Genomic DNA, 18,653 nt, shown 5'->3' with positions numbered 1-18,653 from the left:
AATATCGCTTACGTGGACCAGGCTTGCGCGGGACTTCTTCCTATCGTCGCTCTTATCGTGACGTTTAACGAGCACGGGTCACGGCTTGTATTATCCCAGGATAGTTCGCTTTTTATACAGCTTGGCCGCGATGATAACTTTAACCCCGATACGAGGGGGAACGAGGAGATAAGTGATAAAGGCGAAGTGAGATCAGCGCGAGGAAATAATTATCAATTAGACATAAAAAAAAAACAATAAAAGAAACGTTTTTTATTATGCCACTCGAGAATTTCGTAACTGGACATTTTACTCAGCTATGTTACATATCTAGAGTGTTGACGTTATTTTTTATACGATTTTGTAAGTAGCAGTAACTTTTAACCTTAATGCGACTGGAAAAGATGAGCGATAAAAGTAGGCAAACGACGTGAAAAGGAAAGAAATAATTAATCATTATATTATTGAATAAAACATCGATTTTTTTACTCTCTCCGATACTTTTGCTCTTATTCTCGCCGATTTTCATACGTAGATGAGTATTATTCAAATAAAAATCGAAATGTACTGCCTTAAACACTAGTACGGCTCTATATATCTGAGAATATGTCGAATAAAATTCTGGTATCTTTCGATTACTCCTGGAATATCGCTAATTTCTTGAAGATTTAATATTTCTTTAAAAAGAAATTATCGCCAAATAAACAAAAGAAGAGATATATCAGATATGATGTAAATTATGTAGTCCCTACATTTAACGATTCTTTGCATGCGATACGACTCTTGTAAGGATTCTGCTCAATGACCATAAAAAGTAAGGCTTAAGAGCTTACCTGTAGATTGGTTGGACGTCACTCTTGTACCAGACGACCAAGATAGCGGAATCGTTGCGATGAGGTGGACGAATGTCGCATGGCAGCTCGGCCGTTCCACCGAGAATCGCCCTTACGAACAATGGCGGCCCTAAAATACAAAATATTGATTGAATAGCCGTTATCTGTAATTTTCATTGATTTTACGATGAAAAGAATTTCAAAACAGAATAATATTTTTATATCTTTTTTGTAATCGCAATATATTTTTAATCATTATATATATATATTATTTGCTTTCTAAAATACCTATATTAGCAAACGATCTGCTTTGAATTTTTATCTTTTTTCTATAATAAAAATATCAAATGAGATATTTTTAAATTAGCTGTGAATTATCATCATGAGAAATATATAACAGACATAAAAGAGAACAAATAGGGAATGAACAAGTATATTATATTCGTAAACCTTATGTCTAGCAGTTAATAGATCCAGGTCCGATCTTGGATACGTATCTTGTGTTTCTATTATTTTTCTCATTTATACATCCATAATAATACGCGTCTTTGTTTACATATTTGACGACATGTCAGTATGGCGTAGTGGGGAGCTCTACTCAAACGAAAACATGAGAAGGACAGACTGACATGTAGAGAAACGAAACGATTGTTGTTATTCAGTAAGCGTTCGTACGTTGAGAAAAGTATATATTATTGTCGAGTTGTAAAGTTTTTAGTTTTATATTAATGTGTGAGTTAACAAATTATATCAAAGTATCGATATATTGTTATTAGTGAAAAGTTTTTTAATGAAAAGTCTCTCCTCGACAATTTTATTTTTTTATAATTATATAAATTATACAAATAATTACATGCACTCTTACGCATAATAGTATTTTATAATAGTAATTATTTAAAATAATTTAAAATACATAATAGTAATTTAAAAAATTAATATGGACAAATGTCAAAAGAAAAAGATTGATTTTATTTCATTAATCATTTCGTTGGACGACGCAAAGGAACGAACAAAGGTAAGTAGAAATTATTTTGTGTATGGATATACGAATATCTGCAGTGATCAATTTTATGTTAAAAAGTTGCAATGAGTTTCATGTTCAATAAGAGATCTATGCTATTGCTAGTCTTATATTGCGTTAGCAATAACTTTGAGTGGTTATTTCCGACATAGGAAGTCCGATTTACTTATAAATAACAGGACTGACGCAGGTGCGACACGAAAGGTGATTGCGTTTCGTAGATTTACCCGTCCTTTACCGAGAAACATATACACGGTCGCGTATTACTGCATATATAGCGCGCAGATCGCATCTACTTTCAACTTCAATAATTTTCTAAATTATGCTTTCACGTTTCGCGGTATATACGTATATACTTTACAATTTTAGAAAATCGACTACTGATTTGAGGGAGAAAATGTTATATGATTTATTTATAATTAAAGTATAGAGCTGATAGTCGATTTTCGTAATATATAATTAAAATACATATTACTTATTAATTAAGACTATCGGTTGCTTTAATTAAACACAATATTGAGCCATAATTATTTTGCATCTGATGAGCATAAAATTAAATATTGAAGAAATAATAATCGTAAAATCGATCAATACATTAATTATATTGAATTTAAAAGAAGATCCGATGTTCAGGCACTTTATTTTTGCGCGAAACAATAACGGGGAACGCATTGCTGAGAAATAATTGTAATTTATCGATAAAATTCCGTGCTAATTTTTCCTATCGAGATGGATGATGAAATATTTCCGAGATAAAATAAGGAAAAGAAAACAAACGACGAAGATGTTGGCGTATGCAGAACAAAGAGAGAGGTCACGTGACAATTACGCGCTCCAGAAAGCGCCGTTTCCACTGGACTTGCCGGCCATCGTCGGTCTGGGTCAGATATTGAAGGATCGGCGAGAATATTTGCGGAGAAGATGGGACGAGCGACGCGGAAGAGGATATCAGCGAGAACAACGCGCGCCGGAAAGCGGAAACGGGGATATATACGCCGCTGTCCGAGCGTATTAAAACTGTGCGAGCGAATCGCGAATGGATTTTCTTTCCAGTCTGTCAGCCGTAGAGGAAACGCCGATCCGTTCGCTCTCTTGCCCCGACGACAGTTGAATTTTTCCAAATTTCTCTCTCGATTTTTCGACATAGTCAATCGATAAAACGATTCGCGAGTCGAGATGCTCAACTTTGTTTTGAGTGACCAAACTTATTTCCGAGACAAAGTGTGTGTAAAATAAGCTTCGGTAAAGTAGCAACGATTCCATCGATCGATTACTAATTCACTTTTTTCGATAACTCGCACGGGAGCTATTGATTTTGTAAAGCACCACCGTTGTAATGCCTGAGAGGGTCCGCTGGGACAGAAAATATTCGTCGAATAATAATTTCTCAAGCTTCCGAGAAAATTAATAATAATATTTTATACAAAATATTTTTCCTAAGAGAAATGATTTTTACTCTTCAAACATTCCATCATTGTACATCTTTCGATTACTCGGGATATCTGTATCTTAATAATTGTCTTATTAATTTTTTATCAGTATTTCTAAAACTTGCTTGAAAATGTAGGCAAACGTATAATTGGAAGTGAATACTTTATAGCGAGAAAAATTAGCGACAGCCTTTCAAGAGAAAATATCTAGCGCACGAATATTATTAATATAATATAAATTCTCTTACATCTTAAAAATACGTAGACATTAATTAATTTCGTTGTGTATTCTTGAAAATGTATTTCTCCCTCGTTCGCGCGAAGAAATGCGATGTGCAAAACAAAAGTGGCGGGCATTCTATTATCAAACTTGGCGGGGCCTTTATCTTGCTTCGTCCAATTTCTGAGTTTCTGTCATAAGAGTCATTTCTCTTCCTTACATTTTCAGAGCCCCATGAGCGATAGTTCGCACGGCGCGCATATTAGGTCTCTCGTTCCAAGTTTTGAATTTTTAAGCAGAATTTTCACTCTGTGCCGCCGTCACGGGAGGGAATATATTATGCAGTCCCTAATTTACCGTCCTAGCGCGCCTCAGCCTCGCGGAACGGAGAAACGAGTTTACGCGAAGGAACAAATGAAAGGCCATGGTGTCTATTTCATGGCGCCGCTTCTTATTCGAGTATCCTTCACATCCGACTTTTAATAAAAAATTTGCCGGAATAAAAATTGTGGTTCAATCAATTGTATTTAATCAATTACAATCAATTATAAAATACATTCCGTATTTATCTCTTTATATTTTGTATCATGTTTTTCATCGTGATAATGCGTCTTACATATCGCTGGAATAAAATTAGAATCGAGCTCCGTATCTATTTGGTATTTATTTTAGTTTAACTAGTAATTCTTTATCAGACTTTTTAATAATCTTCGAGCCCTTCGAGGTTTCCGGTGAAACTGCTTTTAATGGATTTCTGCGGCGAGATTTTGCCCATTTCAAATCTGGGACAACGTCACCGGCGTGGAAAGGTATATCGAAATTTCACCCTGCAGATTTTTTTGAGCCGGCGCGCCTCGATAGATGGAAATCCCTTTGGCGTATCCGCGTAATATAAAACACATACACACGAGCCAGAATATCCGTCGCGATAGGATTTTACAGTTTACGTTCCGAGGTGCGCATTGATTTTCTTTATTAGATTACACTAATCCAAATTCCTCTGTCAACCGATCTCGCGGGGCATCGCAAATATTAACACGCGCCAATCCATCACTCTCACAGACGAATGATTAAAATGATGTACGCAGTTAATTCCCTTGCATCGAGGTCAATGCATTCAGAGTAGACGGAGATGCTAATTAAATTTGCAGGCAACCAAAGTGCTACCACTTCGCGCGCGAGCTTCTTTTTTTCGGACATTATACATTTATACACGGATAAAAGAGGGAGGGGAGGGGAGGAGGGCTTCCTCCTCCTTCCCCTTCCTTCCTCGCACAGTCATCTTCGCGCCGCGTACTCTTCCATTTTTCTTGCGCCCGTAGTTCATAGAGTTAACGTTAACGGTGTTACCCGGCACGTCGGAAACGCGCGCGCGCGGATGCTTTTACCCTTACCTACCTACCTACCATACTTATCCTACCCGTACATATCTCTCTACGTACGTGGGATCTCTAGTCTCGCGTAGTACGCCCGGTGTAAGCGTATAAAACAACGGTTTTCACGGCGCCCGCTAAATTTCCCTTGGGCTGCCCGCGGTGCATTATGAGTCCTGAAGGGTGGCGGCAACCGCGGATCGTTCCTGTCGCGCATCTCGTTCCCGTGCTCTTTCCTCCCTCCCCCCCCTACTCCGCCCCATGTTGTTGTACCTGCCCAGAGGGTAACAGCGCGCGACAGCCGCGAATCATGCTGAAAAGCATTTTGAAAAAAACTCAAGGCTTCTGTGAACGCGCCGTTTCCCTATTTGACATACTTTAGAAAAAGAGAACTATGACGAGAGAGAGAGAGAGAGAGAGAGAGAGAGAGAGAGAGAGAGAGAGAGAGAGGAGTGCGAATGAGTCAACGAGTGAATAGCGAATCAGTACAATCCCTTTTGTCGGCGAACAGGAATTCTTCTGAATTCATGTTTCATTGATAACTTTTGCAACAACGGAGAAGCATTGCACAGATTACTTTGTGAAAGTTGTAGTGCTATCGCGATGGAAACGCGCTGCATTCTTTTTTGATATTTGTCTCGTAATAATCCTTTCACATCGTGGTTGATAAATATTCATTGGAAAAATTATTACGATAGATTAGTCTCTACGCCATTATCGACGTTATATCGAAACGTTTCACCTTTCCTCAAATTAATTCGAAATTGATCTTCTACAACGCAACAAAATTTTCGTTTTATATTGCGTTACAGACATGTTGGAGCGAAGTTTCCTTCTCTCCCTATAGGAAAGAATAACATTGCGTACGTGATACTGCTCGTCTCTTGTTTTTTAGCGCGAGAGAGACAGCCTCTTCTTTTTTCCTCCCCGGGGAATCCAATTTCGGAAAGTTGTTACACGGCGTGTAGCAAACTAGCTCGCGAATTTCGAAAATCGCAATCCCGATGATTAATCTTCGAACACCTGGAATAACGCGCCGTGATGCGCCATTCTGCGGCACGAACCGCGTAAAAATATATTTCACGTACAAAAAAAAAATATTTCAGTTTATTTTAGATAAACCAAAAATATGAGGTATTGTTACAGAAATATTTAGAACATGATGTATAAAATTCTATTTTGCAATTCTTGTTTCGGAAACATTTGTACGTGAAATATCGGTTAGCCGTGTAGATGTGTCGTTGCCGTCAAATGGTATTATTAAAGATACACGCGTGTTACGTCAAAGTAACGATTCTTTTGGAGAATTCCGTCGGGAGAAGTGTGCTTCGCCAGCACGGATATTTACCGTGTAACGTACCCCCACCGAGAGGAAAGTGATATCGTCGACGCAGCGGAAAAGCCGCGCTTTATGAAATGTTGCTGAATCGACGCTGCGGTTTCTGTGTACCTGGCGCATGGGTTTACACAAGTTTCGGTGCATTTCAGAAGGAAGTGGAATAACAAGGAGAGGTTGTCAGCGAAAATCCGACTGGACCGAGAAACAAAATCGATCGCGAACGATGAAAAATTTCACGCGTCACAAGTCGTGCGAAGGTCTCCCGTCCGAAGAGTTGTTTCCCGCCTACGTTAGAAAAAAAAAATTGATTGTGAAAATAAAATGATTCGTAGATTCCGAGAATAAATTTGTCAAAGGGAATTCTACTTCTGAAATGGATTTTACATGCATATATCATTACAGGTATATCCTGCATAGTTATAATATATTCAGAGCGTTAATTAACAAGGGTTTCAATTTGCACAGTAGTTTCCAAAGCATTAAAGCAGTAACAACGCAAATTAAGGGCTATCTGCAAGCTAACGATCAACGTACAATGTGTATGTAACTTGGAATTTGTAATAGTGGCAAAAGATAATATATAATATATATAATATATGATGTGTATATATATATGTGTGTATGCGGTGTGTCAAACTGAAAAAGATTTAAAAAACATAGAAGAAACTTTCTCTCTCTCTCTCTCTTTATCTCTGATTAATTTTTTAAAATCGTTGATCACATATGTGATCAATATTAATTAAGATTATTGCACGCAGCTTTGTACACACAATCAGATAATAAAACTTGGCACGATAATACTTGTACTGTAATGTTTCCCGGATACTTTACGATTGCTGATTACTTAATCGCGCGATAGCGCCATTTCGATCTTTACGTTGCGTCGCGAGGAAAAGAGATGGGGGACAAGATACGCGAATGGTTCGCCGATAAGGAATACGGGAATACGCGCTGCCAAAGCTAGAGGCCGGAAATCAGTGTTACGGCTACCCTCGTTCGGGCAAGCCTCGCACAGAAATAACCCAAACGGGGTATCCGACTAAGCCGATAATCCGCGGGTCAGACAGTGTCGAGAAGCCGTACAACTTTGCTTAGAACCGCCCTCGTCCCTTACGCCCTTATCCTACGGCCGTTCGTAGGAAATGTGCGGTTAGTCTGGGAGCTACCGTTTCTGCGATTGCTTTGACTACCGCCACACCTCGTAGAAATCAATTTACTCTCGGGCGATTCTACGGGATCAGCGGGCAAAGATCGCTGCTGCGCGAAGGCGAGGATTAAGGAGAATAAATACGAAAACCGCGCGGAGTCTTCAGTAATCGGAGACACGTCAATATCGCGGCTTGCGAGTTCAACCGTAGCTAAGTGACAAAGTTAAACTGAGCGTAGGAAGACGATGGAAGACGATTGATAAGTAAGATATTCGGCCATCGAAGGTTCATTTAACTTTCGAATCAGTTTTGTTATCCATAGCTACACTTTAATGAAATTTAAAATTATTACCTACAATAGTTTCATTATTTTCATTTTTGTTTATTATAGAAAAGGCCGGAATCGCATTATCTTAAATAGAAGAGATAATATTTATTTTCGTCAAATAAAATTTATTTAAAATTTTCATTATTATTAATTAAGCTCAAATCCGGAAATTAGACACAAATTATAGATTAAAGTAAAGTCTGGGAAATCTAAAATTACTTTTGTATGTCTATAATATTAACTTAAATCCGACATCGATCACTGGAAATCCGATCGATTCGCTCCAATCAGGCAGCCGAACAACTCCCTCGTTCCGTTTTCTTCGTTCACGAGAGAAGACGGCATCCGGAAACGGAAAAACTGCGAGACCTTACTTAATCGAGATTATCCGCCGAGATAACCCTGCGTCAGATTGTCAGGCGTGAGCGTCACGCGTCAGCTGTCGAGCTGTCACCTATTACATGAGAGAAGAAAAAGGAGAGATCATTTTCCTTCGCTCGGATCAGTCGAAATCATCAGATCGCCCCGGTCAGAGCGTTCGAATAATAAAATCGGAAACATCAACTCGCGCGTGTGTATGTGTCGGCTTATGTGTATGCGTATTATACATCTATGTATGTGCGGAGGCGAAGATATACGTTGTTCCGAGCGCGCAATATCGTCGAGTTTTAGGGTTTTCGCAGCTGTGACAATGGCTGCCCGCAAGAACGGTACCACACGATTTTTCCCAAAACTCTCGCCAATATCACCATAACCATAATTCCACAATTCCATTGGGAACTTTTTTCCATTCGTGCCGCTTGGCTCTCGCTACTGGTTCACCGTTGTCCCTCGTTGTCGTCCTTACTCTGGGGACACGTGCGGAACTTTTTGCGAACAAGGCAATCACCGTAATGTGGCGTTCTTTTCGCGGCAGCCAAAATTATTTTGCAAAACTTTATTGTCTTTTTTTTTCCGATAATCATCGTGTCGAATTTTTCGGTACAAATAATATATAATATTGTTCTTTCAGCTTCACAAAGTGATTTGTTTGCGTAAAAAATAAAGCAATAAAAAATGAATATTTTGATTTACAAAAAAAAAAAAAGAAGAAGCTGGATTATTTTATAGATTTAATAAAAATTCCATTTGCATCGAAACACAATAATGTAAATAAAAGTATGATTACATATGTAACGAGAATTTATGCTCTCGCATTCGATAAATAGAATCTCAGTACAGTCGCTCTGTGTCGTTCATTCTCTCTGATCTTTACCATACAAATATATATATATATATATATATATATATATATATATATATATATGAGATATTCGTCTTAAATTCAAATATCTGACGGTGGCGGTTTCGCCGTAAGCAACCGAGTATGTGTTCAACGTCATGCTTTTTGCAATCTGGTTTCCTCTCGCTCGATACTCCACTTCAAAGCGTAATGTTTAGCCGCTCTTAATCGGAGCTCCGGTACTTTGTCGAAGGAAAATGTGAGACGAGAGAGAAAAGGGGACAAAGGAAGTCACATAGTATCTCGCATGGATTGATAGACACACCTTGTTTCGGTGACACCTGACTGAAACGAATAACACGCTCAGGCTCAGAACGTGACACACGAAGAGATGTGCTAAGTCTTGCTTAGAAAAACAAGCTAGAGTCTTGTTAAAACAGGATCTCGTAACTTTAGACGAGGGAGCACTTTAGTGGTACTACACTTTTTATTTTATATTTCCATCTACGCTTTTATCTGCGCTTTTTATCTACAAAAATACATATAAATTTTTAGCATAAAAATCCCTAATACTACTTAAGTGTTGATGCGTATTTAGTTTATTTATCAAATTTTGAAACAATATTTTTATATATATTTTGCCCTCGATTTCTCGTTTAATACTGTAAGCTTTGTAGTCTATTTCTTACAACATATTTTTTATGTCATTATTATTTTACTTTGTTTCGCTATCACGACAGAATATATCTTGGAAAAATTATTTATTAATAACTCATCTCTCTCTCTCTCTCTCTCTCTCTCTCTTTTTCATTTTATATTATTCTTATTTTAATTATCCTCCGACGTATTTTGATCATCTCGTTCAGGAGATATAACATGTTGCGTGTACGGCAGCTGTTTTTTTTTTTTTTTTTTTTTGTTTTGGTCCGCTACTCGACATCAAAGCCCGTAGCTCGGACAATTTCGACCAACCTTGTCGTTTACGCGTCGAGTTTACTCGAGGGAAATGTGATGGAGAAAGCGGTGCGTAAAATACATCCGTTACCCGTTGATCCACTATGCAAAAGCCTACGAATCTACAACGCCGCAAATTGTCATGCTTGTTTTCGCACAGCACACATTGGGCTCAAACCTGATCTATGATTCACGTAAATTAGAAACTCTTCAAGAAACAAAGAACATACTGCACACCGACATCCCAATTAATGGAAGAATAATTCAGGAAGCTGATTCGAAGAGAAAAACAAAGTAAAATAATAACGACATAAAAATGTGTTGCAGAAGAAAAAATTCGAGATATAACTACGTGTTTAAGATTTCGTATAAATCTTTCAACTTTCTCCACGCACATAAAATATGTTTATAAAAAGAATTTTATTATATAAATTATTATATAAATTATTATTATATAATACACGTGTGTAAAAAAATACACGTGTGTAAAAAAAGAATGTGAAATTTTTACTCACTTATAATATTAATAAAATAAAATATACGCTTTTATATCGATAAAATTGTTGAATGAGAAAATTTGTAAAATTTCTTTTTAACAATTTATATCTCTCACACTGAAGTCTCTTTTAAGGCTTTAGTGAATATGATATGTAAGAGCCAGAAATCTTGGTAGAAGTGCACGCAAAAATCGAACGCTCTTGAGAGCGTGTCGATCTGGTTTCTGTGTTCGCATTTTCCAAGGAGAATAATGGATCGTGAGGTTTTCCGAGTGAGTTTACTGGAGATTCATACTCAATTCACCGTCGATAAGCTCACTCGTAAAGATAAAGACGGAGATACTAGAAAAATACTCGAGGGACTCGGGATGCTTTCAGGATAGACAAGGCAATACGATTTCAAGTGAAATGCTTTTGTTTTAGAATAAAAAGGAAAAAAGGAACGCGAGTGCACTTAATACAGCATTCTATTTTTCATGGCTCCTTCAGATACTCAGTCTTTTTAGCATTAATAATTGTCGAATGGAAATGCAAAAGCGATGTAAAGCGTTAAGAAAATGACTTGGAATAAAATAAAGAAAATAAATAAGATTTCATATAACAGAAAGCGCAATTACTTATACAATGAAAAGGAAATAATTAAAAGTACTAAGAGCAAAAAATTAAATATATATTAAGAGTAATAGATCTCGAGCAAAAAAAATTGATAAAATTGACAACAACTTGTCATAAATATTAGAAGTGTATATTATAAATGCACGATTTGCTATTTTATTCCGCTCTTTACCTCCTTTCGCTACTTGAATGGTGGGTTTTCGATGTAAGCTCGCCGTCTAATGAGTAACAAAGTTCTTTATCGTTTACGACGTCTCTTCCATCGGTGTGAAAATCTGCTCTTCCCGCACTTCTCGCACACTCGCTTTCGTGTACATTTGGCCCTTTGTCTGGCACGAAGTGCCGGCTGTTGCACGTACTCGCACTTTTTCCGTTCTCCCCTTGTCCTCACGAGTATTCTCTTAGGTTCCGGAGATTTTCTGCACCGGAACACGAGGTTAAGGGCGAAGGGCGAAAATGCCGTTAATGGCATCGTTAAGGGTCTCATTAACGTTCTCGCGAGGGACGGATAACGACGAAGTAATTAAAATTCAACTTCTTATAAAACCGGCTCGTCACTTTTTTTCTTTCAAACAGCAGCACGCGCAGTGCGGTTCTTCCTTCATTATTTAAGATTCGATTAACGACTTTCGTTAACTTAATATCGAGAGACACGCGAAAGAAACTTGATGCAATTACTTTAACTTCGAGGCATTATTTAGTTGCAATGCATTTAACAACAATATTTAAAAAAATATAATTCTTTTAATTAACGGAAAGAAATAATGGAAACTATCTCATCGTTGAACTTCGTTGAACGTTTCAGCATTGAATTTCTCAAATCGCCAGCGGCTACAAACGACGCTCGACGATGAGTAACCATTTGCCTTTGCTTTAGCGCGATTTTTCGTCCGGAATTACTTAGGAACCGAATCGAAGTTCACTCTCGATAGGGCGAAAGAGAAATGTCATGAGAAATGTGTTGGCAGAGGGAGGGAAAGAAAGAGATAGGATGATGAATAAAAGGGAAGGAACGGGTGGAAGCTGCCAGGTCGTAACTATGAAACGATCTCGCCCGAGGGAACGTCCTGCGCCGTATGTCCTCTGCATACAAATACCTTTCCTATAGCCTATTCACCGAGGCTATCAGGGTTACCGTAGAGAACGGAAGAACTGGCTTGCCAATTTTAAAGGGCCGTTTGCGAATGATGTACAACGTCTGCGCGTGTCTAGCTGTTCATTCGACGGTACGTATCGACACGTATGTATAACTGAGAGATACCGCATTGGCAACGAAAACGTATCTCGGGAATACGCGTATCGGATTGTTTACGGTGGAAAGAGCTGTAATGGTTTCATATAGTTTATTGTCAAGAATAGACCGTCCTCTATCCCAGAAAATAACGGGAAATAAATCAAATTCTTGATATCGGATTTAAATCCATTATACATATTTCTCGTTTAGTTTTTAATTTCTCCATTATATTAAGGCGGAATATAATGGAATATTAAATTGAATTTTTATATATATTTGCATCGCAATTATATATGACATAATAGAAAACTAATATGAGAGATTTGCTTAATTATTCGATATCCATAACTGAATCGAATTATTCTTAAATAAAAAGGTAAACACAAGTAACATTGTACATATTGTAAATTACTTTGTTTCACCGACAATCAATCAATGATCTTCTTAATATCGCGTAAATGTGTGACGCAAAATTTTGCCTAATTGCAATATAATCTGCACGCGTTAATTAGAGACAAAAATGCTCTGATGAAAGATGCATTATATGTATTCGCGGATGCATTATTAGACTAATGCGAAAATTAATACCTATTTGGTTATTGTGTGCCAGTTTAATAATTGTAATGATAATCGAACGATTTTGTTACATTTATGTTAATGATTCGTCAGAAATATTCCATCGTGATATTACGCACAGATTTAATGTTTAATTTGGCAGCTTTTCGGATTATTTGAGAGCCACCACGTAACATCTGTTCTGTTATGCTGTCATAAAATTCAACGTCCCGGCGGAGGGACTGCGCGTCTCACAATTTTGTTAACTTACTAATTTTAAAGCTGGCGCTCGATCGCAGTTGGTTTCGCTGGATATACGCGTCGCTACGTTTAAATTTAATTAAGGCGCGTACGTTAATTTATTCGCGTACTCGTGGGACGCATACTTCGGTTTTATAGATTTTGTTGTGACGCGAATTAAATACGCGGCTAATAATAATACTAATGATAATTCGTAATTGACATACGATAATGAGATAATATCGCCCATAAATTCGTCCGCATTCGTCGTATTTTGATAACGACAACGATCAATCGATATTTTTACTCCATCTTCGTAATCAATTACGGGGCGCATAAAACAGCCAGCTGCTCCCGCGAATGCACGGCGACTGCATCAGCTGCACCTGCATTCGCCTCTTTAGATGTCGTGTCATATAGCTGCTGCGACGCATTAGATCGCCGTGGAAACTCTCAATAAGGGCGACGTGCACTTTGCCGCAACGGGCACGGGGAGGGGGCCGGGGAGGAGACGCGAAACGTCTTGCGGTTAGTTTCGAGGCGTTTCAGGGTTGAAGTTCCCTAGCTCTCGCGAGCGCGCGATATTCACGACGAGGCGCGCACAGAGCACTCAAAAAGTTTAGGGAGGAGCAGACGGATGATGAGGGAAGAGAACGCGGACGTTCACAAAGTGAAAACGGTATTTCCGAAAGCGATTAGAGTTTTGCGAGAGACGGCACGAATTCCGACCGGTGTAATTACAGCCGTGGTTGCACGACTTCTCCAAGCCGAGGCATGCACGAGCCGCGTTCTTTTTACGTAACTCGATAATGCAAATTTCGCCCTGGGGCAATTTACGATTAGCGCACGTTCGAGGTAATCGCTCGCGATCGATAATCCCAATTCGTTTGTGTCGACGTTAGACGACGTAGAACGGTAGACACGCTTGATCTCACCGCGTGATACCTGACGGTGTGGGCTTTACGCGCGACAGGGCATTAAAATATCGGCAGTCTGGTTTACGATCGGCAGCGGCGCTTTTATCGGGTGAACGCATTGGAACGCGTTGGGGGATGATTGGCCCTTATGCAACCGGGACGACGTACAGGAAGTTTGAAGCACGTCGAACTTTCCGAACGATCAGCACTTAGACGATAATTCTCTTGAGGGACGAAGACCGCCTCTCAGCGCGCCGCGCGCGACCCTGCCTTCGTGAAAATTAATTACCCTCGTCGATCGCTTTTCATTCTCTCTTTCACCCCGTTCGTGCCTCGGCTGGTTCCCCGGCTCCCTTTTCACCTTCACCGATGCACGAAACCTACCGTCGCATCGGCGCCGACGACGCTGCGGGTGACAAGAAGACGGGAAAGAGAAAGATGGGGAGAGGAGGAAAGCAAGGAAGAAAGCCAAAGCGAAAGTGAAAAAAAATGGCTCGCCTATATACGAAACGCAGAGTGCAGTGCGAGAAATCAGAGTAGTTTCATAGCCGGCGAATTCTATATCGGCGCGACACTCCACAATTTCCACGTACTTGGCGCGTTTCGCGTTCTTCGAGTAATTATTCGCGCATAATTGTTCCGTGCCGACCGTATATATTGTGTACATGCGCTCCCCACTGTAACACATGTACGTATGTATAAGGGCACTTGAGTATGTATAACCGTAGGAAGTTAAATGCGTTAAACGTCCCAGACACGCTACGTGCGATCGAATATTATAACGATTGTACGTAAATTATCGGTCTCTTTATACGACTGAATACTATTAAAAACTATTAAATGTCTGGTTTACCAACTCGATCTTTGAAGGAGAAATCGTAGTAAACACAGAGATAAAAAAATATACTACTTTGTGTGCGCGTTTTGTTTCTTTCGTGTTGCTTCTATCGCCTATTGTGTTGCATTCTTTAGCAACACAATGTGCTTTGTTAAAAAAATAAATCGCATCAGACTTCGTTGCACAAAGGAAACGACAGTTTGGAACGTTGTTAACGAAAATAGAAGTCTAAAATAACACGTTATTACATTAGAATATTCTCGCTTCCGCTTGTAAGCAAATCAAATTGTTTAGTTTATTACTTATTTATGGAATGTTCCTTTATTTTGGAAAGATTCGTGACGCGATGTCTTTAATTAATGTCTTAACAAGATGATCGAAAAATCATTTTAATATCTCAAATGTCAAAATATTTTTATGTACATATCTCGATATATTCACCATACTTTGGAGATAAGTTCCGTGATTCAATCGCTATTTCAAAAATATTAAAATATAGAAAAAAGTGGAATCTTCCGGTGAGAAATAATTTACAAATTTCTAGGCAAAAAATGTTTATATGAAACATAACGTGACAAAAAATAGATTGATCTCTTACATGGTTATCTGCTTCTTGTAAGATGAAATTTTGGCGATTCGCATGTTATCGATATTGGATCGATTTATGGTGTTCGGGGATATTTTGGGCACGTGGTCCGTCGCTGGCGAATTCTAATATATGCGCGCCAAGGGTGTCCCTCTATCCGGTCAAGAATTCTCGTCATGCGGTGGAAGACTGCACCCGCTGGAAACAATAACCTCGCTTCTACGTAATTTCCCTTTCAAGGGGCAGTATGGAATTTTATATAATATTGTTTCTATCCATCTTTCCCCTTCTCGTTTCATTAGCGTAGTTCTATCTTTTCCCTGTAGTTCGTTTTTCGCGATGTAATATAGAATGCGGTCGAAAATATGTGCAATCGAGAATGGAATGATTTCTTGTGCAAAAATAAATCAAGTGTAAAATAATTTTTTTTTATACAAAAATTATTTTTTTAAGACAAATTAGTTAAAAAAAAAAAATAATTTTGGAATTAATATATTTTCATTTCTTGAATAGTCTCTAACAATTTTATATTAAATATCATGGAATTCATCTCGATGACAGTTAATATATTAATATATACAATGTATGTATATCATATAGATTATATATATTAATATATATATATATATATATATATATATATATATATAAAATACAATATTCAACTTCAAACAATTTAAAGTAATTCAAGTCATCAAAAAAGTTATATGATATTGAGATCATTTTTATTTTTCTTTCAATAAGATCTTATTTTTTTATACATGATATAAAATCGGCATTATCAAGATGAATTCAATAATATATAACACAAGTCTATTATAGATAATTCAAACTTACAAAGAAAAACATAAATGTGTTATATAAATTCTCCAATTTTCAATAACAATTAATTCCGAAAGCAAAGCTTGACACATAAAACATTTAATTCTACACGTTATTATACGAGAGATTACCGTTTTCTCGCTTGCTCGATTTCAGATACATTCTATATAAAAGCAATGCGAAAATTGGAACCACTCAGCGCCATTGGGAGAAATCATTCTTCTCTCACGATTTCGAGCAAACTACTTCGAGGATTTCCGGAAATAACATCATTTCCATATATTCTCGTTCGCGTACTGTTCCGTGCGCATCTCTTTTTATCGCATCTCTCTTATTCTTCTCTTCATTTACTTAAAATACTTGCTGCCTCATTCCTTAGGGGCTGCTGATCTTTTTATCATACTCTACCTTCTTTTTTCAAGTGCAAGAGAAGGAAAAGAAATATGTATTATTCGGTAAAAAATAAAAAAATCGAGGGATTTAGTGTATAAGAATCTTGATGATACTCTCAATTTTATTCTCATATATATATATATATATATATATATATATATATATATATATATATATAGATTATAAGCAAATATAATTTTTTGAAGAAAGAAAATATGTTGAGCATATCATTCGCGTAGAAATGTCAAATCCATAGTTATATAAGTTATTTTTATTAACTTTGTATTATAGAGTATTTCGACTCGTTTTATCTCATTTCCTCCTTTTACATTTTGTCACAGTATAAAAATGACGGCTGAATAAATCGATCTGAACGCTACTTGCGTTAAAGTCTTAAAAAGAAGAAACCAAAATGAAAGAAAACTAGTCTTGTTATTCCTCTCGCTGCTGTGCGAACTGTTCCGGCAACTCATGATGCAAATTTTCTTGCCGTAAAAAAAAAAGTCAGGCATCGGTCCTCAGATATTCGTACTCGGACTTTTTTTATCATATCTTTTGAGCTTCGCTTCTTCTTCTCTCATATCCAGCGTGCTTTTCGAGTAGAGGAATCATTACGCAAGTGCATTTTATGAAGAATCGAGGACAATATAAAAATTGTGGGGCTATAAAATGCATTATATCCAGATATTAATGCACGATTTGCATTTAGGCGCAGGGAAATTGCATCTTTTAATTTGCGCAAAATCGAAGCGCGATACAAAAGAGCAAAATCTTTTTTTTCCCTCTCTCTCTCTCTCTCTCTTTTCCTTTTTTGGCATAAGCATTATTTGTGCCAAATAGCCATGCTCAGGCTGTTTAATTTGTTTATAAAAGAGGATTGTTAGGACGACTGTGTGTTCATACGCGCGCGAAGACAGGAAAAGGCCAAGCCTGAAGCCAGAGAGAGAGGGAAGAGAGAAGCTTGAGAAGATGATTCTAACAAACAGAGGACCGTGCTTGCATTGCGTTGCGACATCATCGCCGCAACTTGCGTTGCGACATCATCGCTGCCGCATCCAGGCTGGAATGAAATTACTATCCGGCAAACGCATTCCGTGTGTTTATTCTACATCCCTTCCCTTTACATCTCGACCTATGCCCCTCTCGAGCGCATCTCGTAACATTCGCCGCAATGGAAGCGTTTCCGTCTATTTACGTACAGAGTGGTCGAAAAGGCAGAAAGAGCAGGAAATTGCGGTGTTGGATATCTCGATTGGTAACCAAATTTAGCGATCCGTGGGATGTTGTCGCGGACCGAGTCTTCAGTCACATTTCCTTCCGCATCGTGATATGAAAGCATCAAAATTCTTAGTCACGTATTAATTTTATCGATAACCAAGCGCACCATACATATGTTACAAAAAATCATACCTCTTTTTTATTATTTCAAAAATTTTGTAGCTCTGTCTAAAGTAATAATAAGTGTGCCATAAAGTGTTTATCTTTACATGTTGTACATCCTATTTGTACTTTCCGTAGCTTCCCATTTTTGCATGAAATATAAATATCCCAAGGCGTTGTTTACATACAGCGCCGCGTTCCTTCTTCAAGCCCGATCTATATCTATAGCTTTATGACATAACGAAAGCGAGGAAAGCACCGCGAATACAAGATGCGCTCCCGATAGACGGTAATACGTGCCGAGTCACCGCAATAACCTCGCAAACGATGATCAAAGCTCGTATGGAAAGCCATGCATGAGGCGGCGATCGTTAAATGACCTCCGGAAGTTATATATTCCGAAAGCCTCCTCGAGAGTACAGGATAAGGTGACCGCAACTCTCCGAGTATTTGGCAGCTGTTTTCGATCGGTGATGGTCTGCGAAAAATGCAAAACGTTCGGAATTGGAAATACTGCATTCGAGATAGAACGAGAGACATGAGAGAAGAGAATGCACACATACATACACACATGATAAAATATTAAACTGCAATAAATACGCTCGCTGGCGAAGTTTCAAAGTTTGAATCCGCGTAAACTGCAATTATACGCTCGTGCTCGCGAATATGTTTTGCCGACGTACGTCCGGCTTATCGAGCGCATAAAAATGTCACCCCGTAAATTCAGGA

General features: G+C 38.1%; 1 protein-coding gene across 3 annotated transcripts in view; it reads right to left on the bottom strand.

The window, feature by feature from the left end:
* LOC126848447 (synaptogenesis protein syg-2-like) overlaps positions 1-18,653 on the bottom strand; it is a 266,232-nt gene that overhangs the window by 73,768 nt on the left and 173,811 nt on the right. For all 3 annotated transcript variants that reach the window (XM_050589369.1, XM_050589371.1, XM_050589370.1), the window contains one exon: positions 813-942. In XM_050589369.1, coding sequence (XP_050445326.1) covers positions 813-942 — 130 coding nt within the window. The remainder of the gene's footprint in view (positions 1-812; positions 943-18,653) is intronic.

This window comes from Cataglyphis hispanica, chromosome 3, assembly GCF_021464435.1.
Source record: "Cataglyphis hispanica isolate Lineage 1 chromosome 3, ULB_Chis1_1.0, whole genome shotgun sequence".
Taxonomy (NCBI): domain Eukaryota; kingdom Metazoa; phylum Arthropoda; class Insecta; order Hymenoptera; family Formicidae; genus Cataglyphis; species Cataglyphis hispanica.
Note: the sequence above shows the minus strand (reverse complement) of the source record. Positions and strands in the feature narration are given on the sequence as shown.